Genomic DNA, 26,836 nt, shown 5'->3' with positions numbered 1-26,836 from the left:
TCCGTAGGGTTATATTCATCCTCTTGGTATCGAGGACTAAAAACATGAGTAGGGACTGTTTTTGGAATAGAATTTGGCTGTGGAAAAGAAGTAAGTTGAAAAGAAGAACTTGGTTCTTTAGAATATTTGGAGAAGATGATATCAACAGAACCATCATTATTTACTTGTATAATATCTGGTTCAGTTATTTCTTTTGGAAGTTTTTCATGGGCATCTTCAATATGCCATTTAGCAATATTGATTTCATCCCATTTAATTCTTTTGGGAACCACGATATTGTGGTTTAGGTTAGCTATAAAAAGAGTAGTTAAACCTTTAACCCTGTCTTCATAGGCTGTCCCTGGAGCATTTGTTTTCATTAATTTGTAATATATACGATATGTTATCGTAATATTTTTGCTTCCTGATAACATATTAAATCCCTGGGTATAGATTCCTAATCTTAGAAATCTTGATAAATGCTTATCTGTTAAAGATACAGCATAGTTTGGGATACATATAAAATATGCAGGTCCATCAGTAAGGGTTGCTTCAACCATTCCAATTAAGGAATCATTAAAGGCAAGGTGTCTTTTGTCTCTTAAAGTCACCAGGCAAGAAGTCTGTAAACCCAATCAAGTTAATGGTTTTACAGCAACCTGAACAAACCCTAGATGAAGGTAATTATATTTAGAAGAATTTTGGATTATTTCTCGAACAGAGAGTAAAGATAAATCTTCATTTTGGTGAGATATAGGAATTGTTTGTTCAACAGTTTTGATGATGAAATCAGATTCAAGTGACTCATCATTTTGGAAAGATCCCTCAATGTATATTTCATTTGTAGGAACTTGTGGTAAGTTCCAATTTTGGAGTGATTGTTCGATATCTGAGTATCGAATTTCTTATAGATTTTTAATAGACATCGCTCAGCAAAGGCTGTCTTGCCAATGCTAGTAGATTCTATTGTTTTGCTTGATTTTGCAGATTCTGAATCAAAATTACTTTGATATATATATATATATATATATATATATATATATATATAAAGTAATTAAATATATCAGATATTTATTTCTAGCAAACTGAAATTATAGCTCTATATACTTGCTATTGACTAATTTAATAAAAATTTATATTTATAGTGTAAAGATTTATACATTTACTCATTTAGTTATAATAACTAGTTGGTTGTAATCTACTCATTGATTTTAATCAACTTATGTAATAGACTATTAGATTGCACTTAGTTGTAATCAACCCATGTAATAATCTATAACATAGCGTCTGTTGTTGTTTTGGGCTCTAATTGCTAGTCCCAGGACTGGATAAAGGAAGGTTTTGCTTTAAACTAATGCTCTAACTTTCATCATGAATCTGAATAGTATGACATTCCAAACATTGGAATGGCAGAACAGGAATCATGAGGCTGACCCCAATTAATTGAAGTAAGGCTTAGATAAGGATCATGATTAATTTATTTAGTTATAATATAACACTAAAGCATGGTGGGTCTATCATTTCATATATAAATTGCAATGAGTTCATACATTAAACCAGATTGCATACACATGTTGGTATTGGAGTGATGCACATGATCCTACCGCCAACATACCATGTATTGGAGGAAATACTGTGCTACATGCCTATTCTCGTACCATATACCAAAAAGACCAACTATCCTGGGTTAACCTTGGTTGCTATTTCGACAGTAGCTGGAAATTGTTTAGTAATTGGTGGAATTGGAAATGAATATGCGCTTTTAAAAGATCTTTCATACTGCATGTATGGCCCAGGTACACTAGGGAAAAGAATTGAAGAAGCATCTGACTCCATGCATGTCTCACTTCGCTCAGGAAGATAGCTCAGTTGGTAGATGTCTTCTTTTGATGTCTTTGGCAATTGCAAAGGAGTCGTTGATGACCATAGAAGTCACCTGGTTATAACCACAGGCATTTGGCTGCACCTTCCTCCTGGTTGGTGGAAGTTGAATACCATAGTAGCTCTCTGTTAGTAACCTGGGTCCCTCTGGTATTGGAGGAGAGCTGAAGATGGTTCCATTTCATTCAAATTTTTGGTACTGACAGGGGTAGGGTCTTCAAATCAAGCTATTAACTATCAGCATTGGTGTATTGCATGTTACTAGAAAGCTAGGCGTAATTGTTTGGGCCTCTGAAAGTGCAATCCCCTCTTAAAGCCTACATTTTTCCAAACAATGCCTTAAAAATTTCAGGGAAATATGTTCTTCTTGAGAGAGAGAGAGAGAGAGAGAGAGAGAGAGAGAGGGCCCAAAAATCACATAGTTTGTTCTATCCTACTTAACCAAATCACACCTTAAAGAGTCCACAGATATCTGTTGATGAGAACAAACCCTAGAATGAAGTTTGGACAGAGTTGCACCAATGATCAGGGCTATATATTGGACAGTCCATGTGGATGAATATATAATCTGGCAAGTGTTTGATCAACCTCTTTAAGAGAATACTATATTTTGGACTGAGTCGATTGCAGTGGCAACTTTCACAGTGACTAGGCCTATAAGTTCACTGAGTTGAGTTGAGTCAGAGAGTTTCTTAAATCATCATCTCTGATTTCTTCTTGAAAATCTATTTGCATTTTTTGGATTGCAATCCCTTTAGAGCATCCATCAATTTCTATGTATTAGTATTAATCATGGATCTGCTAGATTTTTTTAAAGAAATATCGTTAACAAAATCAACATAGAAATAACTGAGTGAAGAAACAATTAACTTTATTCGGAGTGCGAGCAGTACAATGTATGAGTACCCCACGCATCGACTGATGAATGTTAAGGATGAAAGCTCCATGTAACTTAAATATATTCATCCTAATTTCCTTCTAAGTGTTGAGAAACTATCTATGATAAGAACTAAGAGGATTAGAGGCAAGATGGTGGCCTTTGCATGCCAGAAGAAGTTCCCTTGATGTTATAACATAAGGATTTGGCAGGTCCATCCAATCCATTATACTCCAGGTTGATGCTCTGCAGATGCACATCCTGACATGGCACACCTTTGCTGCACAAGAAATTGACTGCAACCTGAGATGCTGAACTACCCCTAATGTTCATGAACTTAACATCGCTGATTTTAACACGCGAAGGAGCCTGGAAACAAACACCAAGAAAACGTAATGAGTTGAGAGATTTATAAAACATTCCATATATATGTTAGTAATATCTTTCTTAGGAAGTTAGTAATATCATACCTCTTTGTTGCAAGAAATATATGGGCAATACTCTTGATCTATGATGATTGGATTAGCGACATTGTTCATAACTATATCTTGGAATGTAAAATTGAATGCAGATAGAATAGAAGAGTCTTGCCATGTCTTGATCCGAATGCCGTTGGTAGTGCCCGTGAGGGTGCAATTCCTAACATTGATGCCGACCACATCTGCTTCATTGGGGTACTTGCCAAGGCTACCAATGCTAATACCATGCCCCGGTCCACAAAAAACGTTAGAGATGAAGATATTGGAGTTGCCAGACCCAATGGAGATGCAATCGTCGCCAGTGCCTATTACAGATCGAACAATGCTGACCCCACTCGAGTCCCCTATGTGGATACCATCCGTGTTAGGGCTTTCAGCAGGTGCGGAGATTTTAATGGATTGGATCTTGATGTTATTGCAAGAGGCAATGTTCATGTGGAAGAGCTTGCTATCGACTGAAGATATGCTACGAATGGTTGCATTGGTGACGGAAATAAATCTTAAGGACTGTGATTGTGAATAGAAGAAACACAAGACATGAATTCAATTCGTTAGTAACTAAATCTTCATGCATGCATGCATGGTAGGATAGGATGAGAAGTAGGCATATCTACGGCCCACCTAGGAATCATTAACTCACAGTTGGTAAGAACTTGCATTTCTTGTTCTTGGAACATTGATTGTGTGGCCAAGCTTCAGCTCCTTCACCGTGAAATGTCCCACCTCCAGTGACCATCAAGCCGTTGATGTAGTGGAACACTATCCAACTATCCGATGGGAATTTTTCAAGACCAGGCGCCTTCACCACCCCTGAGACTTGAAATATAATGGGCCCCTTGCATGGGCCTTCGAACAATACGGGGCCCACAAGGAATGTGCCTTTGGGAATCAAAACTCTACCCATACCATTCCATGCACATGCTTCTTTCCATGCATCCAAAAATGCCTACAAAGCACATGAACAAATTTAGTAAAATGACCTGCATTGCATTTGCACGTGAAATTCCAATATTACTCTATTTCTTGCATGCTTACCTTACTACTATCGGTTTTTCCGTCGGCGATTGCACCGAAATCCTTTACATTGAAAACTTTCACCGGTGAGACGGCTTCTGCTCCCCATGCAAACAAGAACACCAAACAAGCTATTTGAAGATTAGATTTGGAACCCATTTCTCTAAACAACCAAAATGTATTTTTGGATTGTGATTTTTTGAACTTTGATTTTTTTTTTTTTTTTTCAATGTATGGAATGAGAGCATTTGCATGGGTATTTATGAAGTTCTGTAAGAACATCTTCACCTCTCTCACTCTCAATCTCTCTCTAACTTCTCTTTGTTTTTCAACTTGTAACAACTTACCTTTCTTGCCATTCCAGGATGGACGCATTCTCATCACCGTTCACTTGTTAGGGGAAGATCAAGACCGTGCACCTACCATGCCTTTCCGTGTATGGGTCATGGTTAAAATATTACACAAAATGGATGATCCTAGCCATCCATTTTTTGGTTTTAATTGGATGATGGAAATGAAAAGTACTTAACGGTGGCTATTTTGTGGGGGAAAGGGGAGAAGAAGAGATGACTAGAATTATCCTTTTGATATGGTTTTTTAATCACTGGCTATCCATGATTGGATCTACTGGGTGAACGGTCACGATCAGTAGTTTGATCTGCCACGTGTGCAGCTGAAGGGGGTTGTATCGTGTTCGTTTGTATTACAATTTTTTTTTTTCCATCTATAATGTCTCGCTATTTTTAGATTTTTGTCTGGTAGATAGCTGCAACTTCCTTATAAAACCTCTTTCCATTCATTCAAAATCACTGGCCAATAAATAATTTGATACTTAGGCGGAGTATGACAGATAATACACAGGCAGTTCAAAATTAATGAGAAATTTCATACTTGACGTATAATTAATTTAAAATAAACCGTCCAAAACTATGCGTACCAATTAGATGTATTATAGAGACCAAAAAATAATTTTAATATTTTCTGTAATTATTAGATTGTTGGACATTTATTGGACGGTAAAAAATGAAAATGATTGTACGACCTTATGTCAAGGGACAAGTGTTCATAAATCAGAGGCTAGGATTTTCTGAACAATCTGATTGTCATAATGTAACTTAGTAACAGTGTGTTTCAGAATTTAATCGACTTAGTTTAAGTTAATATATTCCACATGTACCATTTCTAAGTAATGTGTATCAAGCATCATGCTTGGCCAGAGTATGGTATAACTCCTTTTAGGGCTGGAGCCCAAAAAGTACCTCGTTAGATACGGACGGTCCTGCTAGGGTTTCTGTGGGGCCCACTGTGATTTATGTGTTTCATCCACACCCTCCATCCATTTTGGCAGATCAATTCAGGGAACAAGATTAAAATTAAGCAGATCTAAGGCTCAGAGTGGACCATACCATAAAAAGCAATGGGGATTGAATGCCTACAGTTGAAAATATGATGGGCCACGGAGGTTTTGTATCAAGCTAATATTTATGTTTTCCCATCATCTAGGCCCTTGAGACCTAATGAACATTTTAGATGTCAAATAAACATCACGGTGGCCCGTAGAAAAGTTTCAACGGTGGGCGTCATTGTCCTATGGTGTGGTCAACCTGAGTCTTAGATCTACCTTATTTTTGGAATGATGTCAAACAAACATAACCTATGAGAATGGATGTACGGTGTGGATAAAACACATACATTATGCTGGGTTCCACAGAGCCCAGGACAGGATCATCCTTCTCTAACTATGTCCTGGGTTTAGTACCCAATCCGCCCCCTCTTTTTCGGCCACGTTTGGGACGCGGATTGGATATTACCCCAGTCAGGACCTACCTGTCAGGGGTATCATGGGCCTACCCACGCTGTCTATCCTTTTTAAAAAAATTATTTTATATGACGAGCCTAACAACGAAACAGTTCTAATGCTCAAGTGGACAACACAGGGAAAGTGGAGATTGAACGTCTACTGCTGAAATCTTCACGCGGCTACTGAAGTTTTAGATCAACCTTATATTTGTGATGAATTCGGATTGCGTACTGAGTTACTCTTCTCCTACTGAATAAACTCTGTTGGGCCCACCATGAATCTATCTGGTGTATTCACGCTGTCCATCCGTTTTTCCATCTTATTTTAGGGGTTGAGATGAAAATTTAAGTATACCCAAAGATCAAGTGGACCATACCATTGGAAACAGTTGGAATAATGACTTCCACCTTTGAAACCTTTCTAGGACCCACAGTGATGTTTATTTCTCATCCAACCTGTTCATGAGATCACACCGATATAGATGAAGGGAAAAAAAACAAATACAAGCTTGATCCAAAACTCCTGTGGCCCCAATGAATTTTCAACGGTAAATGTTTAATTCACACTGTTTCGTATGGTATGCTCCACTTGAGGTTTGGATATACTACATTTTTAGGATCAAGACATATATTCATCCGTTAAAATGGATGGACGGAGTGGATACAATACATAAATCAAGGTGGACCCCATGGAGTGGATACAATATAGGCAATCTGCTTCCATTTGTGATTTCACTTTGTCCTGGTCCATGTGACGGTGGGCCCAGAAGGTTTCGACGGTGGGGTCATCATCACCACTAAGGTTTCTACGTGGGGTCATTATCACCCCTCTTCATGTGGTGTGGTCGACTCGAACCTTCGATCTACTTCTTTTTTTTGTTTCATTACCTAAAATGATCAGTCAAAATTGATGTAGGCTTGAACAAAACACATAGATCAAAGTGGGCCTTACATATCCCTCAACGGGACCGTCGGTCTCCAGCTAGCTTCTCGCTTGAGTAGTATCCAATCTGCGTCCCCTGCCTGTCTGGCGCTCCTCACAGAAATCGGATTGCTTACTGAGTTACTCAATACACTCTCATCGTACTGAATAAACTCAGTTGAGCCCACCTTAAATGTATATGGTCTATCTACACCGTCCATCCGTTTTTCCATCTACATTAAGGGGTTGAGGCCAAAGTTGAAGCATTCCCAAAGATCAAGTGGATCATACCACAGAAAACAGTGGGGACGATGATTTCCACCGTTGAAACCTCTCTAGGCCCCACAGTGATGTTTATCTGTCATCCAACCTGTTCATAAGATCATATGGACATGGATGAAGGGAAAGCACACATATAATCTTGATCCAAAACTTCTGTGGCCCCCAAGAATTTTTCAACGGTAGAAGTTCAATTCAACTGTATCCTGTGGTGTGGTCCATTCGAGCATTCTATATACTTTATTTTTGGGCTCGGGCCACAAAATTATATGGTAAAATTGATGGAATGAGCGGATCAGATACATAAATCATGGTGCACCCCACAAAGTTTACTCAAGTACGCTAAGCGTAGCGAGTAACTCGCTACGCAATCCGCTTCCCTCGTCACAGCGCTGCGTCGGGCGCTTAATCAGCAAGATCCTAATGGCTGGGTTGACGCATGTTTTCTATATCCACGCTTTCCATCCGTTTTTCCGGCTCATTTTAGGGCATGGTCTCAAAAAATAGGAAGATCCAAGTCTCACAGATGGACCACATTATATCAAAGCAGAGTTAATTGAACACTCACCATTAAAAACTTCTTACCGCCCACTGGAACGTTTATTTGCCATCTAAACTGGTGATAAAGTCAGGTAGATACGGACGAAAGGAAAACAAAAATAGCAGGTTGGTTCAAAACTTTTGTAGTTCCGGGAACCTTTTAACGGTTGAAATTCAATCCCTACTATGTGATTCACCAGAGGTTTGGACGTGCCTAGTTTATAAGACCGTATCCAAAAAAGAGGATAAAAAAACAGATGGATGGCATGGATATACATCACATGCATTAATGTGGGTCCACGGGGCCTTTCTTACTAATTTATAAAGGTGTTACTTATAAAAGTTGAGAGAACCTTTTGAGAATAACAGTGACCTGTTCACTTTAATCGGATAGACATAAACCCATAGTAGGGTCATTTAATTAGAGCTATCTGTGGTCCACAACTGTATTAGCTTAGTGAGTTAATTACGAACTATTTCCTCCGATGTGGTGCATCTATGATGAGTTTTCCCTCAAACTTGGGCATATTGAATGAAATTAAAATTCCTTTTACATGGACAGCTTGAATCTAATACAAGACAATCCAGTGGGATAGGTTCAATAGATAGGTCTCTTACGTGGGAATGCCATTTAGCATTTTCTTTCACTTTTTTATTTTATTTTATTTTTTTAGATTTCCAGTCACACTCTTCGACATAAAATAAATTTTAGTCAAATGTAAGTTTAAGTTAGAATAATAGTGACTTTTGTGCGTTGTTGTTGTTGTTTTTTTTTTTGGTATCAATGATGGGAGTTTGTGAAAGGGATGAGTTGTGGTGGTTCCCTTTATAATAATAATAATAATAATAATTTTTTATGGGTATGAATGGTGGGAGTTTGTAAAAGTGATATATTTTGTAAGGAAAGAATGTTGTAATGGATGAATTTTAAAATGAAATAATATTATAATAGATGGATGTTGTAGTGGAAGAATGTTGGATCAACTTAGTGGTACCATCTATTCTATATTGCAAATGTTATCATCATAATCAGTGTAAGTAATTATAACAAATTAATAGGATCCTTACTCTTGCTCCGATGGTAGACTCTTAGGAGTTTCAACACCCGGTCAAGGGTTCGAGTATCCGTAAGTGGTGAAATCCCATTAAGGCATGAGTGTGTGGGGTGTGTAAAAATAAAAAAAAATAATTAAAAAAATTATAACAAATTAACAAATAATTTCTATCTAGTTGTAAAGTGCATGGATGATATGATGTAAGATACATGATTCTCACAATCCAACACTCTCTCAACAAATGACTTTAATGCCTATTTTGCACTATGCCAACACTCCCTCATCATGTATAATGCCCTGAAAATCGGAACCCGAGTACATAGACTCCAATCCTAAGTTCCCGAGTGTTAATAAAATATACATGTGTCCTCATTTAGATTCACATTCATTTCATACACAAATAATCAAAGTAATGCATTTTAACTTAACGAAACCAAAGCGAGGTAGAGGTAGTAAAATCCAAAAATATAGGGTTAACCCCAGAAGTTACAATTTTAAAAGTGGTGATCACCCATGGGAGAATTATACAAATCACAATAATTGCAAAATGAACGAAAGAACAACTATCCAACAAGAAGAAGCTAGAGATCTACTAGGCACCCCGAGCACACCACCCACTGGTCATATTCCTGAGTTATCTGCATATATCAAATAGGAGGTGTCAAACGCCAACACAACGAAGAAATACCCCCAAGATTGTTACTTAGGACATTTTAGTAAATAACAGGTTCATAAGGAATACATATTCATACATATAATACACTTAAGCATGTTACTTTAACGCACATATAACATCCTGAAAATCGACACCCGAGTATAAAGACCCCGATCCCGAGTTTTCGAGTGTTAACCATATAAAATGCACGTGTGACCTCGTTCATATTCATACTCATTTTTCACAAGAGCAATCAGAGTAATGTAATTCGAATTAGCGGACCCAAAGTGAGGTAGAGATAACAAAGATAAATAAATATGTTGCTAACAGTAACAATACAATTAAAATATGATGCCCGCACAAATGAGGATTATACAAGACACAATATACATACCCAAAATGATTAAAGTGCAAGTTTTCAGTTCGGTCCAATCCTCTAAAACACAACGTTGGTGGTGCAAGCCACTCTAAGCTTATCCATCTAAAATCTCGATAGTACCTACATCGATAATATTGCCTGGTTAGTGTTTTAAAATACTGTCCCAGAGTGGGATTGAGTGATCAACTCAGTGGTTTCCATCAGCAATAAGTTACACATATTATCAATTCCATAGGCGTAATTAATGAAAAACATCCAGTACACAGTTCTTAGCTACTCTTATTAATGCGTATGCATGTTATTATGATATGATGCATGCCCTCACCATCCAACACTCCCTCGAGTGATACAATCTTACGTTCGCAATGCCCAACACTCCCTCAATGTAACCTCGACTGCCGAGTTGCAATCTATGCTAATGCAATACCATGAATATTCATGTTAGCCGAGTATTTAATTAAGTCCGTTCATCTAGTAAGATTGGGGAAGCTGAAACACCTCCATTTAATCAATAACCTTATCTAAATCACTTGGCTTAGGGCGGTTATAGAGGCTCCTAGCCTATGATTCATGAACCAAATTTAGGTATCATTCGTCGGTCTCATAAATTAATAATTCTAAAGGTAAGGTATGATATCTAAAGATATGAGGATCAACTCGGTATGGGTCGTTACCCAAACACCGAGTATGATCACTCAGTTCTGAGGTGCGGGCTTGTCATATAACCAAATCACCATAGGGAAGGGCTCGTTACCCAATTCCATTCATGCTTGGGTTATTTGAAGGGTACTCTGGCACGAAACTATCGGCCGAGTAATTTGACGGGAGCCGTTCGAACAAGGACCTGTCACCTCCTGTGTTAGCTGGTCACTACGGGGAGGCTCATTACCTTAATGTAGGTCGACAGTACAGACACTGTGTCCCATTCCACCATGCCTGGCTCATCACCCTAGCATAGGCCTACAGCTTAAACACGATGTTCCATTCCACCATGTTCGGTTCATGAGTCTTAGTAGGATCGTATCACTAACGGTTATCAGTAGGCCTCTTAAAGGTATGAGGTGCTTTAGATTCAGGCAGGCGTGAACATACACGGTTGGCCAACTAGTGGACTAATTCGGCTGACTTAAGCAAACTACGACACAACCGACACTGGGTGCAATCATCCCGTGTAGTCCAACTATTGTCGGTTATCCCTCTTTAGCCTAAATTGGTCATATTGGCCTACGGCAGCCGATACAGTAAGCTTGCCCTTGCGAATCTTTCTGATTTTGCTGGCCAACCCAATTACCGTTGGACTAAAATTCTATAGTATGCTACAAACAATTCTACTTAAGAATAAGCAACCAAAGTCATCAGTACATCAGGATATTCTAGCTAATATGGGTAAACAAAAGGCATGCAAGTGCGTTGGTTAGCAAGCATTCATCTATGTAGTATCTCAATCATCAATCGGCACTGATTAGTACATATACATCCACATGCAACGAATAATAACTAGCACTGGTTAGCAAGCATCCATCTACACATTACACAATCATAAATCGATACTAATTATCATGCATAGGCCCATACATTATCCAAATCAATAATCAACACTGGTTAGCATGCATCCGTCTACGAATTCACAAATCAACACTAACTATCATACATTCATTTATTCACTACATAAACCATTAATTATGGCATGAGTTTGATAATTGGCAACCTAAGGGTAATGGTTTACACCAAGGGGTAGTGCGTTAGGTTTCTAGCACCACCACTAGGATTTGAGTCCATGGATGTGTGTATCAAAGCCCTGCACCGATGGGATTAGCTTGTAAGGGCGCATGCAATTGGCTTACAAGGCTGAAATTTGAAGAGGGCTAGAGGATTTACCTTTATATTGTCGGTGGGCCGCTCTCTATGGTGGGGTGCGGTTGCGGGGTCTGTTGTGGGCAGTGACAAGGGAATTTTCCCCAAATAAGCTCCCCCAATGTGCTCTTTCTTCCACAACTCATCACTTCGTCACTCCCTTGCAGCTGAAAATTCGTATGGGGGTGAGGGAGTAAATTTATGGGCCTTATATAGTCCAGATTTTATGTCCAAATGGCCTAGGGGGCCCTTTTTCTAACATGCATGCCCCTAGTGGGCTGAATTTTGATCCTTAGGACCATTCTAGTGGCCCCCTGGCCCATCTGTGCCATGGGGCAAGTGCCCCATTCTCAGATGAGCAATTGGTCCGAATTTAGCGATAAACAGATGACTCAATTTACCACGGGTACCTTATTTATGATCGACGGTCGTCGGTGATCGATCGGGGCCACAATTATATGGATATGAGCAGGGAAATATCCTTAACTCATACCTCGAGTTTGGTTGCGATCTAACAATCAGAAAGCCACAACTTCACAAAAGAGCGGAATGTCTATTTCACTTAAGTTTTCGGATTTTAACTTAGGGGATTCGCGCGTTTTAAGCACTTGGCTTTTGGCCCAAGTTGAGTGGTTCTGGGTACTTTCTTGGCTTGCCACCTACGATAGACGTCAAACTCAGTGAGACGAACATTATTCTATAATTTTGGAACTAGTGGGTCACTAATGAGCGGTTTGGAGCTTGTTGGGATAATCGGGGCATTATTCAAATGAATTGGGTAGGGAGATTTCTTAGGCACAATTGTTAGGGTCTGGAGTTAACTAAGTTCACAATGTGACCTATTCAAAATTAGCAAAACTAGTAATTCGGTCATGATCACTCTAAATCGTTGGTTCTTAGGCTAAATGAGTAAATAGGTTGATTTGGTCCATTAGTTAAGATCCGGGTCATAGTTGACTCGGCTCTGGGTAGATCTTTAATTTAGTTACGTTGCCTTGATTAGTCAATGATGGGTCGGTTAGATTTGGCTCCTAGATGAACAATTCATGAGGCTAGACTTGAGGTTTAAGTGATCAGGAGGATTAGTTGGCTTCATACGGCTAGTTAATCGAATTTGTGCGATTCTTTAATGGTATCACTTACGTATAGGCTTACCTCGAGTGTCAAGGATCTGTAAGTGATGACGTGGGCTAGTTATAAAAAAAATGGATTTTTTTTACAATCCAAAATAGCAAAAATTTAAGATGTTACAGTATAAATACTAAGCAAGTTACAATTGTTATTAACACAATCAAGCGCAAGTAATGATGACATAACAAACAAACAAATTCCTAATCTAGTTGTAAGTATATTAATGCTATAGTGAAATTATGCATGCTTCTTACAATCTAATACTCCCTCATAAGCGACTTTAATGCTACTCCCTCACGAACGACTTAAACGCATATTTCGCAAATGCTAATACTTCATCACAAGCGACTCCAATGCAAAATTACAACATCATATTCTAATACATTATTAGCCAAGTGATTATTAGTCTCAGTTCATATAAGAGGCTAGTGAAGCTATGATACCGCCGTTATATTACGAGTTATTATCCGGATCACATGGTTCATTGTGACATGTAGCGACTCCTTATAGGTGTCCCTTGATCTAAAATAAGGTATCAACATGGTATAGGTTGTCATCCAACACCGAGTATGAATAATCAATTCAAAAGTGCGTGCTTGTCACTCAAAACTAAACCAATACAATGGAAATGGCTCGTTACCCAATTCCATTCACGCCTGGTCATTCGAACAGTACTCTAGCATAGAACTATCGGCTAGGTAATTTAACGGGGGTTGTTCAAATAACATTTTATCACCTCCATCAGTGTTCAATAGTTACTATGAGGAGGCTCATCACCCCAGCATAGGCCGATAGCTCGAACACTGTTATATACCACCATGCTTGGCTCATGAGTATTTAGGGATTGTAATGCACTAATAGTTATGAGTAGACTAAATCAATGGTAATGGTGGTATCCTAGATTCTATTGAATGATATACAATCGTCAAGTACAATAATGATCGAGATTGCATTAGACTGGTGCGATTGACAATGGAGGACCCCATGCAAACCATCACTGGGTGCATAGCATCCTGTGTAGCTCCAACAACTATCGATCGCCCGTGTTCAACTCCGGTTGGCTGTATAAGCCTAGGATAACCTCCCTAAAGCAAGCTATTCGCATATTTAAATAATTTGTGAAGCTCGATCCACCATAACAACATAATTCAATCATATTAACATTTCTAAGCATTCAACATCGAATTATAATATTAAGAGTTTTCTATCATTCAAGCATTTCATCAAGTATGTTATTAATCAAATAACAAACAGATGTATTTAATTATTCAAAAATGCCAAGTAGAAGTTTGATGGTATATATTCACCTTAAAGTTGAAATCCTCGACTTGGATGCGGCCCTAGCGTCAAGAATTTGGAAAAGGCACTCCAACCCTAAATAAAAGTACAAGACTATCATTAATGATGTGAATTTAATCTTAATTAAACATTAAACAATGAATTATGACTTAACTAACTCGATTGGAACAATCCTTCAACTACGTTCGATGAATCGGGACCCGAAATTAGTGCACAATCGAAATCCTAATGGAGTCGATCTTGATTACAGCTTCCATAAGTGTATGTACCTCTCTAATTGATAATTGCGACCAAAGCCCTAATATACTCAATCCTAGCATTATGGTTTACGAGAAACGATGGAAACGGAAATGGGTTTCTAAACCTAAGGGCTCAAAATGTAGGAAATGAAAGAAAGAGGTGTAAAGAGAACTAAGAAACCTCTTACCTAGCAAGGGGTGAAGAATTTATCCTAAAATTTTTAGATTTCATCCATGGAAAATGTAAAACTAGGCATAGAGGCGGGACCTTGCAAGATCCAGCTAGTACAAAAATCGGACGACAAGATCTAGCACCGGGGCTCCACCATTTCTCCCTTCCCTCTATTCTTCTCTTTCTCTCATGTGCTAGAGAAAATTCATATGGAGAGAGGGGGGAGAAATAAATGGGTATTTATAGTACAAGAAATGGTATAAATGGTCCTAAGGCCTATGTTTTCATTATATTAGCCATATGGGAGGATGTTTCTAACCTTTGGGGCCATTACAGGGCATAGGGGTCGACACCCACCGTAGGGTAGTTGACCCTAGTGATGATCTACACATAGACATGATTAGCCCACTATTTGGATATGCCAATCGACGAGTATGATCAGAAGTCAGTTTGACGGTCACCGACCATTGATCGGGCCTGTAACTATGCGGATTTGCATAGGACATTACTCTAAGTTATTATCCTAAATTTGGTAGCGATCTAATGTCCCAAAAATCATAACTTGGACAAAGACTGGATGCAAACAACTAACTTAAGTTCTTGATTAATTTCAAGAATATTCATACATGTCATGCACTAACTTTTCGAGTCCCAGTTGAGCGATTCAAGGCACGATATCGGCTCAATGTCCCACGATGGAAATCAAGCCCACTAAGACGAATGTCTTTCTATAGTCTTGGGTTTAATGGCCCACTAGCGAGCGGTGTGATGCTTGTTTAAATAATCAAGGCTTTTCTGGAATGAATTGGGAAGTGAGATTTCTTGTGTACGATGATTAGAGTTTGGATTATCTAATTGCATACCGTGGCCTATTTGTAAGTAGCAGAAATGATGATTCGACTCTAATCACCCTAATCAATAACCATAATTCAACTATACTTAAAACCACATGAATTAGTAAAATATACTAAAATAGAAAATTTAATTTCATCATATATGATGATTCTTAGTATGATTAGAAGAAATTTCTAAGAAGACACCAAGTATAAAAACTTTAAGATGAAAAAGGTATGCGTCGTCCATCGACAATGTGTAATTGCATAATTTTTTTAGTTCTAATAAATCTATTTATTGTAATGTTTTTAGTATTTTAATAACTAAATTATGTTTTAAAAATTTATAGCAGTTTATCATCAAGTCTAATTTATCCCCACTAAATTTTATTACATTTCAAGTTCTATAAAAATTTTAAAAATTCCGAGAGTACCAACTGCTTGATACCAAGATTTTTGGTATAATTTCCAAAATATCCTAAAATTAACATCCTTTGAATATTGTTTTCATTATTTATTTATTTTTATATGAAATTAGACTCATCAAGATTCAATCTAGATTTTGAATCACCTTAATCAGAGTTGTACAACAAAATATATGAATTTTAGACTTCAGTGCACCGAAACTGCCAGTTGCTGAACATTACTACAGTGATGAACAAGGGGCGTGGTGGTGGCACCACCGATTCGGCGATGGCACCTTCGTATGCTATCCAATTTTGGCGGTGGCACCACCAGAAACTATTTAGAAACCCTTTTTTCTTTCCAATTTTAGCGGTGGCACCGCTGGGGTTGGCCCACATTTTGAAAATTTTAAACTTCCACTCTTTTGGACAGTTTTGTTGGACCCCACATCACTCCTTTTGGTCCCAAACACGTGAATGCATATATGGACATGCACTTAAATCGAGAAATCAAAGGTAGTACCTAAGGATGTTCAATTCCTAGTTGGATAAATCCGAGGCATTACATTACGTGACTCCAACACCTTTCGCAAAATACTTATCCTGGTGTAATGTGGCTCATCACCAACAATACCAACAAGTGAGATTGATATGCATGATTAGCTAGGTAGTTATTGTAGCATACTAAATTTTCATGGCTAGAGTTTATACCCGAGAAAATTGGGTGTTAATGATGTATAAATTGGATGCTTTTAAATTCACACTTTTTTTTTTCATTTTGATCACATCCAGCTACATTTACAAAGGTAACATTCACGAGAATAAAATCAACTGTATTGATTATTTCATCAGAGTAAAAGAATTTAGTAAATAATCAAATGCCCTCTCAATGAGTGCTTATTACATTATCGAGTTCACAGAGGAAATATAAAACTAAATTATGAAAATATTTTCTTATTCATTCAGTATAATCTTCCATATGGAGATGGTCCTCTAAGTCTTCAATCTGTACGTTACCTACATCATCTGTACGGTTGGAGAGGGTCAACGCCCTACTCATAGTGATGGTTATCCTTTACGATTAACAATAATTCAAGAGATTCATAAAGCAATGTAAAGGTTCTGATACGTCCGTATTCCACTATTATAAGGAGTATCAGTATGCGCAAACAACCTACATGAGATGTATGCCTAGCAAAGTGTATGCAACTTATTATATGTAATGATCATCACATATGGAATATAATTTATAAAAAACTTGACCTGACCCGCATCCCATAACTACAGATATTCGCCGACATGGCCAACGTTACAGTGGGTTTACATGAACACCTTGAGGTGGTACAACACATGAGTCAAATGAATTACGTGACACGATTTTGTTCGTTGAGCGACTATTTGTGACGTCCAATCCGAAAAGTAATGTAACATGCATTCCGAATTACTTACATCGATTTGTACATCACTACCTAAAAACCTATGGAATTACGTGTCGACCAAGAGAGTCTTTACCCAGAGCGCATTACGTTCATGATAAAATATTTGAATCACTAGTTGTGATACCTCTTAACCATCACTTGCACTTATATAGAACAAAGCCAAATTATGGGGGTTTTAGAATATCAAGACACATGCCCAAGCCTCAAAGGTAAATAACACATGGCTAGTAAAGTAAGGAAGAGAGTAGCAATGCTAACTCACAAAGAGAAGAGTGACAATGGTTAACTCAATAAAAGGACAGTAGCAATGGTTAAATCAACAAATAGAAGAGTGACAATGACCAACTCAATAACAAGGAGAGTGACAATAGCCAACTCAATAAAGAGAAGAGTAGCAAGGGCTAACTCAACAAATTGGTAAAGGGAAGGGCAAGGTCTGTATCCATCGCTCCACATAAAATCATAAAGATCACTTGTAATTAACCTCATATCATAATTTTTAAACTGATAGATGCTTATTGATGATAAATTAAATAATTACAGGAAGAAAATCATGAGAGCATGTAAAAGGCAAGGTAATTCACATCAACTTAAATTAATGCTAACTTAAAGGAAAAAACCTTCACATAAATTCTGAAAGGCCGTGAATGAGTTACATCACACTTTAACCACTATTCCCCAAGGATAAATAGTTGGTGTTGATAAATTAAATAAATACAAGGATGTTCATAGTGTCATGAAAGCATGTAAATATCGAAATAATATCATTTCTAAATCAAGTAAGCTTAAAGGATAAGAACCCTCACCTTAGAATTCAATCACACTTTAACATTGCTAGATTTGCATTGTCGTGCCCAAATTCTAGCACAATTAATGCAACTCTTATAGTTAGATCATCTTATTATATAAATTGTATGGTTAGGATAAAAAATTATAGTTGTAGATTTAGGGTTAGGTTTAAACTTAACTACAATCAAGTTAATCGGACTTTGATTGAACATTATTTGAATTAAAAACTTACCTTATTTAGTTCCTGAATTTCAAGCTGAGGTTTTGAAACGATCAGGACCTCAAGTCATCCAGTATCAATCGAGTTAACTCGGTTTAACACCCGAGCTCCCTCTCTGATCGACCAAGTCTAACTCGGTATGGCCGCAAGTTGTCAGTAGGACTCTCTCTCTCTCTCTCTCTCTCTCTCTCTCTTTCTCTCCCTCTCTCTTTCTCTGTCTTTCTCTTATTTTCTTTTCTTTCTCTTTCTTTTTTCCTTTCCTTTCCTTTCCTTTCATTTCTTTCTTTCTCTTTCTCCTCTTTTTCCTCTTCTTTCGCTCCCGCACCTGTCTATCTCTCTCTCTTTCCTTTCTCTTTCTTTCTTTTCTTGTTGATGTTCTCTCCTCTAACAATGACAAAGGAGGATTTTATATATTTTTAATGTCTTTAGATCATTCTTTTACGTAGGTGTGAAGCGTCGAGTTACGCTGTGCATGAACAGGTTGCGCAATTACACAGGTTGGGGTGCGAAAGATCTTCTCAAATAATGCTTCTTCCCTTCTCTTTCTTTTCCGTCGAGATTGGGTCAGTTTTGGATGGGTCCCAGGAGGTTCGTGGGTCCTATAAGATGGACGCTTCGGATGCTGAATTCACCAGTTTTTGCAAGATCGTGATGCGGAAGAATCTCCGTGGTCTGTGTGGATATGTGGATGATCCGGAACCTCTGTCAACACAGAGCCCTATTTCGATCATTCTGACATCTTTAGGAGGGTCGGAATCCTTATTGCTGGAGGATTAACGGACTAGATCTGACGATCGGTTGCGGCTGAAATCTCAGAAGGAATCTTCCGTGGGTGACTCCCTTCCAGCCAGCGTAAGATGTCCGTCTCTGAGTGAGAAAAACAGGGAGTGCCGTAGCCTCTGATTCTTTCTTTTTCTTTCAAACTTCTTAGGAAAGGTCGAAACTCTTGATCTTATTCTTTAGACGGTCCAGATGGCCCTTGATCAGTGGTGTATAATGATCAAGAGTCATTCATTCTTGCAGCCCTTTGGTGTGAAGCTTTGTTCGTCGAGGTGGTGGGGACGCACCTGATCTTCTCATGGACGAGGTTTTGGTTGGGTTTTGTTCGGAGGTGGGGTCCACACATGATGAACGGTTTTGATTATCTCAAGGGATGATCATTGTGGCCCAAGATACGTCCCAAATGGACATCATCCGTCTGTTTGTTTTGGCAGAAAGGAGAAGGATTTCTCCTTCTTCGGGTATTGCCGGTCAAACCCTCTTTGAATGGACTCCGGGTTCTGGTGTGGTGCGGGTGTGCACTCCTTGTGCACACGCACTGTCTAAACGTGGGACCCATTGTGATGTACTATAACATCCACTCCGTCCATCTAACTCATTGGCCTACGTAAGGTCACGAGCCCAAGAATGCAGTTGATCTAAAATTCATGTGGGCCCCATAACCTGTTTTGTCATGTGAAATTGCATTTCCTAACACATTAATGGCTATATTTCTTCTAAGGTTAACCCATCTTCATGCAATGGGTCTTAGGGACTTGCTTTCATGGAGATCAACAATAATCTCAATGGTTAAATGATCCATTAGTACTGATTAAGTGATGAATATGTAGATTATGGATTTTGGGCCATACTTTTAGGCCTTAGTATTCAATTATGTCGATCCGATGGCCTAATTGCATTCGAATCTAACCATCGACCGGTATCAAGGCTTCCATCCTAATCTAGGCGGTACTTTGAATGTTGTCTATGAAATCAGATGGTTGAATTGCATGATCATGTGGAGAATTGGCCAATAGGTGTCGTAGGCTAGATGAACAGTGGATCTCGTGATTCCACATTCTAAATTTAAGATGGTCAGTTAGATCTACCTATTAATGAATTTAAGATGTTCAAAGTAGGTTTTTCTAACAATGTGATGGTCCTAGATTGATCTATGGATGAAGATCCTTCTCAATGGTCAAATTCATGTTAGAGAATAAGTGCAAGGTTAGGATACTTAGATTAATATCATACACATGTACATATTACATTAAATTTCATGGTAACACTCAAGAACTTTCAATACTCGGGTATTGAAATGTTTGAGGTGTTACAATTATTAAGTCATATTTAAACAACATATTGGGAAACTAGGGTAGCACCATTATATCACGAGCCTTAACTAGATCATGAGGCTCATAGCGGCCGTTGTAGACCCTTACCCATGTCCCTTAATCTATTTTAGGGTTCATTACCCTATTCTAATACACATGGTAGGCGTGTTGCCACTATCATTACTCAGTGGCCACTAAGGGGATGCTCGTCACCCCAACATAAGCTGAAAGCTCGAAGACGATGTCCCATACCACCATGCTCTGCTCATGAGTCTTCTTAGGATCGTAGCGTGTTAAAGGTTGTGAGTGGACTCATTCAAAGAGAATGATGGTATCCTAGATTCAATCGAGTGTTATTCAATATTATAAATAAACTATGATCAACCATGCATTAGACCGATCTGATTGACATGAGAGAATCACGACATAACTAGCACTGTGTGCAAAGCATCCCATGTAGTCTAGCTATTATTGGTCGTCTGTGTTCAACCTCGGTTGATCGAACAAGCCTGGAGTGGCTGACCTAATGCGGGCCACCCCCTAATGTGGACATTTTGCAAGCTGACCTCACATCAGTAATAGTTATACTTATAAAATAAAGTAAGCTAGATAATTACTAAGCAACTTATCAATGTTAAGCACAAACCCTAAAATCATGAATTTCATTCATTCAGGCATTTTATCAAACATGCTAACAATCAAAAGTAAACAATAAAAAAGTTTGCATTAACAAATTATATTTAGCAATAATAGCCTATGAAAACCTATCCACAATATGAATTCATTAACTAAGATCCTCAAGGGTTGATAAAAGAAAACCTGGAAGAAATAGTCCATACCTTAGGAGGGTTTCTCCCAACTTAGAGCATTTCTAAGGTTAAGGTTTTAGTAAAAATCACCGAAACTTAAACAAGACACAAGCTATTGTAAGATTTATGCAATTAATCATAATACGACTTAGATTGTGAAGTATGCCTCAATCCTTACCTTTGATTATCAACAAAAGGGATCCGATGAAGGATCCAGGAGCGGCTAAGGTTGTGATAAAAAGGAAAAAAGGTAATAGGGTTTATGGATCCTCTCAAACCTCAATCTCTCTCTCTCTCTCTCTCTCTCTCTCTCTCTCTCTCTCTCTTTCTCTCCCTCTCTCTCTCTTCTTTACTCTTTCTCACCTTAGGGAAAAAATTCGTATGGGGCAAGGGGCTACCCTAAGGGGACCCTTTTATAGCATTGGATGTGATGCATATGGTCCCAAAGGCCATGTGGGAAGTATATTAACCCTATGTGAGGTTATTTCTCATTATTAGGGCCCACCTAGAGGTGCATGGGTCAATCTATACCATGAGATAGGTGACCATAGTGGAGATCTATGAATGAATATAATCGCTTTGACATTCATACGGCAATCGATCAACAAGTATGGTCCTAATTATGTTTTATGGCCATCGATTGTCGATCGGGATCGCGGCTATACACATGTGTAAGAAATCAACTTCAGTTAATGTCTTAAGTTTGATCACATTCCAATGGTGGAAAAGACACAACTTCGAAAAAAAGTGGAGGGTAAACATTTAACTTAAGTTCAGTTTGTCTCCCAAGGCATTCACACCTTCCACACACTTGGCTTGTGAGCCCAAGTTGAACAATCCTTGATACGGTTTTGGCTCAACATCCGCAATGGACATCAAGCCTGACAAGATGGACACTTTTCTATAGTTTTAAGTTTAGCGGATCACGAACGAGTGGTCTAGAGATAATTTAGTTAATCAGGTCATTTCTAGAGTAAGTTAAGCCACGAGATTTCTCGTGCTTGACAATTAGTGCTTGGGTTAACTAAGTTCAAGGCACTACCTATCCACAATTAGTTAAGCTGTACATGAGTCAAGCTTAGCACAACTAGACTCAACTCGACCAGTAGCTAACCCCATCTTAAACTCTGCTCAGCTCTATTCGGTTAGCAGCTCAGGCCAGTTCAAGCATATGCGAACTCAGTTTTGAATTGAGTGAGTGTACAACTCTAGCAATTAGCAAAAATGGGTATTCAGTCTCAATTTTCCTAAATTTGTTAATTCTAGGATAATTAGGGCACTTTATTGGGTTTGTACGGTCCTCTGACAGTACAGCTCATGGAAGTACTAGGGTTTCATACAGAATTTTACAGGATATCGGTGATCCATAATAACTTTGAGCCCACTTTTTATAAATCAAATGGTATCCAAATGAGGTGATTCCAAATCCATTTGAAAGATCATCAAATTATTTTTTTAATGAGTATGAGTATAAGAGCACCCAAATCGGACATGTAACGATGTTGTTATGACCATTTTCATGGGACCGACGATCCAGAGTGAGTATGGGTAATACATAGTGAGTATCAACAATCCATAGTAAATTTGGGAACAGTTTTGGGCAATCAAATGATTTTCAAACAAGTTGATTTGAAATATATTTGAAAGTCCATCAAATTAACTTTCCAACGAGTATAAGATCACCCAAATCAGAAATATAACGAGGGAGTTATGACCATTTTCGTAAGACTAACGATCCATAATGAGTACAAGTGATTCACAGTGAGTATCGATGATCCACAGTCAGTATTGACGATCCATAGTAACTTTAAGCCCACTTTTGGCCAATAAAGTGATGTCTAAATTTTTGTAATTCTAAATTCATTTGAAAGTTCATCAAATTAACTTTCCAAGCTGTACAAGATCACTAAAATTGGACATTTAATGAGGGAGTTATGATCATTTTCATGGGATCTGTGATCTATAATGAATATTGGTAATCCATAGTAAATTTGGACCCACTTTTGGGAAATCAAATGGTGTCCAAATGATGTGATTTTAAGTTCATCTGAAATTTTAACAAATTATCTTTCCAATGAGCATAAGACTACCTAAATCGGACATGTAACAAGGGAGTTATAACCGTTTTTGTTGGACTTACGATACACAGTGAGTATTCGCGATCCACCGTAACTTTGCGCCCACTTTTAGACAATCAAATGATGCCCAAATGAAGTGTTTCCAAATCCATTTGCAAGTTCATTAAATTACCTTTCCAAGTAATATAAGATCACCAAAGTCGAACATGTAAGACATCATCCATCTTGTTTTAGATAATTTCATGTTATGAGTCTAAAAAATGAGGTAGATCCAAATTTTAAGTAAATCACATCATAGGAAACAATGTTGATTAAATGCCCACTATTTAAAACTGATTAGGCCACAAAAGTTTTGTATCAAGCTGATATTTATTTTTTCCCTTCATCTAGGTCTGCACGATCTAATCAACGAGTTGGATGCTAAATCAACATTACAGTAGGCCTTAGGTGTAAGACCTGTATCTTAGTCCGTACCATTCCTAGGTTCCCACGGTCCTCTTGATCAAATTCTGACAACCTTCGACCTTTATCCAACGTTTGCACGCAATCTTAAGTCGAGTCTTGCAAATCCGAGTCTACTCAACCCGAGACTTGTACCCTAATGACTGCGCTGTCGCCGCGGTTCCGATGCCACCTAGATCCTCATGATCATTCCATGATGGGGCCATTTTTCATGGACCCCATCATGATGTTTATTTTCCTTGCATGAATAGGGTTATCTAGACCTTGCATTTTGGTGGAGAAAGGTTCTCCACCATAGATTTTGATCGGTGGGCCCACATGTATTGGGACCCACTTAATGTACGAATGGATGTATGGAAGGGAGGGCTCATAGTGGTGGAGCCCTCCATCGCACGTGTTCCTTGCTCTCTCTCTCTCTCTCCCTCTCTTTTTAAATTTTTTTATGTGTGATGATGTTGCCATGTGGCCCACCCGGATGTACCCCACATGATGTATGTCTTATCCACACCATCTAGCCATGTGGTGGCCCACCTGAGCAGGGCCCACCTTAAGTATGTGTTGTGCCTAAACCGTCCAGTGTCCAGGGATGCTGGACGTGAAATGAAAATAAAAATATCAGCTTGGTTCAAGGCCTTGGGGTGGACCACTCATGCAGGACCCACCTTGATGTATGGCTTTAATCCACACCGTCTGTCCTATTTCTAAGCCCCTTTTGGTGTTGAGCCGAAAAATGAAGCCAATTTGATTTTCTGGCGGGCCATAGTATAGAAAATAGTGATTCTACCATTTAAATCTGTTAAGACCCACGTTAACGTTTCTACCCATCAGAACATGTTGAATATTGGGTTCATTTAGACTGTCTTGAGCCATAGAATCCAATGGTTAGGTTGGATTTTCGGACGCGGGCCCCACTTAGGAAAAATCGTGGAATATCATGAAATTAAATATATATATATATATATATATATATATATATATATATATATATATATATATATATATATATATAGTAAGAAAAAAAGCAAAATATATAAATGTCACATTGACGTGGATCCCACTCATAGGCCCCACTGTGATATGTGTTGGGTATCAACACTATGCATTTGATGGGGCCCTTTATGGCAATGGGCCACCCCAAAAATCAGCTATACATGGAACTCAGGTGGTCCACATCACAGGGAAACAGTGAGGATTGAACGTCTGCCATTGAAATCCTTTTGGATTTCACACAAGTTTTGGATCATTATGAAATTTGTTTTCCTCTTCATTCCAGGTCTGTGTGACCTTATTAATAGATTAGATGGAAAGGAAACATTATGGTGGGCCCCCACGTGAGACCCACTGATGTATGTGTTCCACACTTTCCATCAGTGTGGCCCCCACCATGAGGTATGTGCTCAATCTATGCTGTCCATCCCTATGGGAGCCACCATGATGCATGTGTTTCATCCAAACCGTCCAACCATTTTGAAAGATAATTTTAAGGCTTGGGACAACAAAAAATGAGGCAGATTTATTAGGTGGACCACACCATAGAAAACAGTGGAGGGATGAATGCCTACCATTGAAGTCCTTTGGACCTCGACAGTTTTGGATTAAATTAATATTTGTTTTTCCTCCCAACCAGGTCTTTGTGACCTTACAATAGACTGGATGGAAAATGAACTTGATGGTGGGTCCTGGAATTTTTATAACGGTGAAAGTCATTATCTTCACTTCCATCTGGGATATGGTTCAGTTGATCTTTTGATATGATTCATTATATATATATATATATATATATATATATATTGATTTCTAAATAGTTGAGTTGGGTTTGGCCTTTTTGAATTGGCTCATTCGACTTGGCCCATTCAACTCGGCCCATTTGAATCGGCCCATTTAAATCGGCCCATTCGCTCGGCCCATTTGATGTATATGAGGCCCAATGAGATGTATGTGAGGCCTATGTGTGGGCCGAATGTGATGTATATGAGGCCCATTTTTATGTGAGATTTCACCATGATCTTATGTGATGATGCTTTTGATGGTCTTGCCTTGGGAGCAATGATGGTTTGACGTCCATATTGTAAGAGCAATGATGGTTAAATGTCCACATTATAACTTTCCATAGGGCCCATTATTAGGCCTATACTTGTAGTGTGTGGGTCGTCTAGGCCCATCTTTGTTATGAAGAAAATCCATCACCATATAACATGTTTAGTAAAGTTTCATGATTCAGGCTTATACGCATCATATGTATGCTTGATATGAAGAGTGACTGATCATAGCATATGCCTTTGGGCAGATCGTTTATGGGCTCCCTGATAGGTGGAGTTGCCCTACATGAGTACGTGATACGCGCAGGATTGCTGCATGATTGGATAGTGTGATTCATGCATTTCACATTGTGTGACATGGTTACTGTACGCCCTAGTGACTTCAGGGCCGTAGCCTCCACAGGCGTATCGTGGTTGGCAAGATTAGATACAGAAAATCTTATTCTATATGGGGTGCTATAGATATCCCTGAGTGAAAGTCCCTAAACCCTTATGGTACCAAGAGGTTGCTCCAACGTCTAGCCCGAGTGGATGCATGGGCACTGAGTACCAAATACCAGGAGGCTAAGTTTGACCAGCTGGAGGAATGGGTCCACTAACGATGAGCTGTCCGATATTGGCAGGTGGATAATGAAGTCTTTTCCACTCACATTGTTGTGCGCGATGGGGCGGCAATCTGGTTGGAGTGTACTAGACCTAGGTGAAATTTCAGAGTTGAGCTGTATTGATATTTGGACTTAGATGAGGATTCGTATGCTTGAGTTGCATCTCGCATCGCATGACCTAGGTATGGCCGACATCATTCATGCCTTACATCGCATGGCCTTGGTATGGACAATAGTATTCATGGATTCATCAGCATATTCCGCATTACTCTGATATTGCATAATTGTATTACTACATTGTACACATACTTTCACCGCCCTCTAAGCTTTCCATAAGCTTATGCACGACCGTTGCGTGCAGGTGACGTTGGACTGCAGCAGCGCTGAGGCAGGAACACTTAGCAGATCATCTTGGAGCTTTTTGTTCACCATCATTGTATTTCCCATTATGCGCTTTGTACTTATAAATTTTTGACCATAGTGAAAATGTGATGGAGTTTTTAGTTGTTG

General features: G+C 38.6%; 1 protein-coding gene across 1 annotated transcript; it reads right to left on the bottom strand.

The window, feature by feature from the left end:
* Positions 1–2,750: 2,750 nt before the first annotated feature.
* On the bottom strand, positions 2,751–5,374 carry LOC131218419 (exopolygalacturonase-like). The gene is made up of 4 exons (XM_058212997.1): positions 4,252–5,374; positions 3,857–4,162; positions 3,208–3,723; positions 2,751–3,106 (listed from the first exon to the last, which is right to left on the bottom strand). The coding sequence occupies exons 1-4, from the start codon at positions 4,609–4,611 to the stop codon at positions 2,879–2,881; spliced, it is 1,410 nt and encodes a 469-aa protein (XP_058068980.1). The 5' UTR covers positions 4,612–5,374; the 3' UTR covers positions 2,751–2,878.
* Between the last annotated feature and the right edge of the window lie 21,462 nt (positions 5,375–26,836).

The sequence above is a fragment of the Magnolia sinica genome, chromosome 11 (genome assembly GCF_029962835.1).
Source record: "Magnolia sinica isolate HGM2019 chromosome 11, MsV1, whole genome shotgun sequence".
Lineage (NCBI taxonomy): Eukaryota > Viridiplantae > Streptophyta > Magnoliopsida > Magnoliales > Magnoliaceae > Magnolia > Magnolia sinica.
The sequence above is the reverse complement of the archived record's forward strand: the minus strand, read 5'-3'. Positions and strand labels throughout refer to the sequence as shown.

Bases quoted from the DNA above. Each gene is read 5' to 3' on its own strand.
- LOC131218419 (XM_058212997.1), bottom strand. From the start codon at position 4,611: ATGAGAATGCGTCCATCCTGGAATGGCAAGAAAGGTAAGTTGTTACAA. The intron at 4,163-4,251 runs GTAAGCATGCAA...TGTGCTTTGTAG, and splicing joins GAAAAACCGATAGTAGTAAG to GCATTTTTGGATGCATGGAA. The intron at 3,724-3,856 runs GTGAGTTAATGA...TCACAATCACAG, and splicing joins AATGCAAGTTCTTACCAACT to TCCTTAAGATTTATTTCCGT.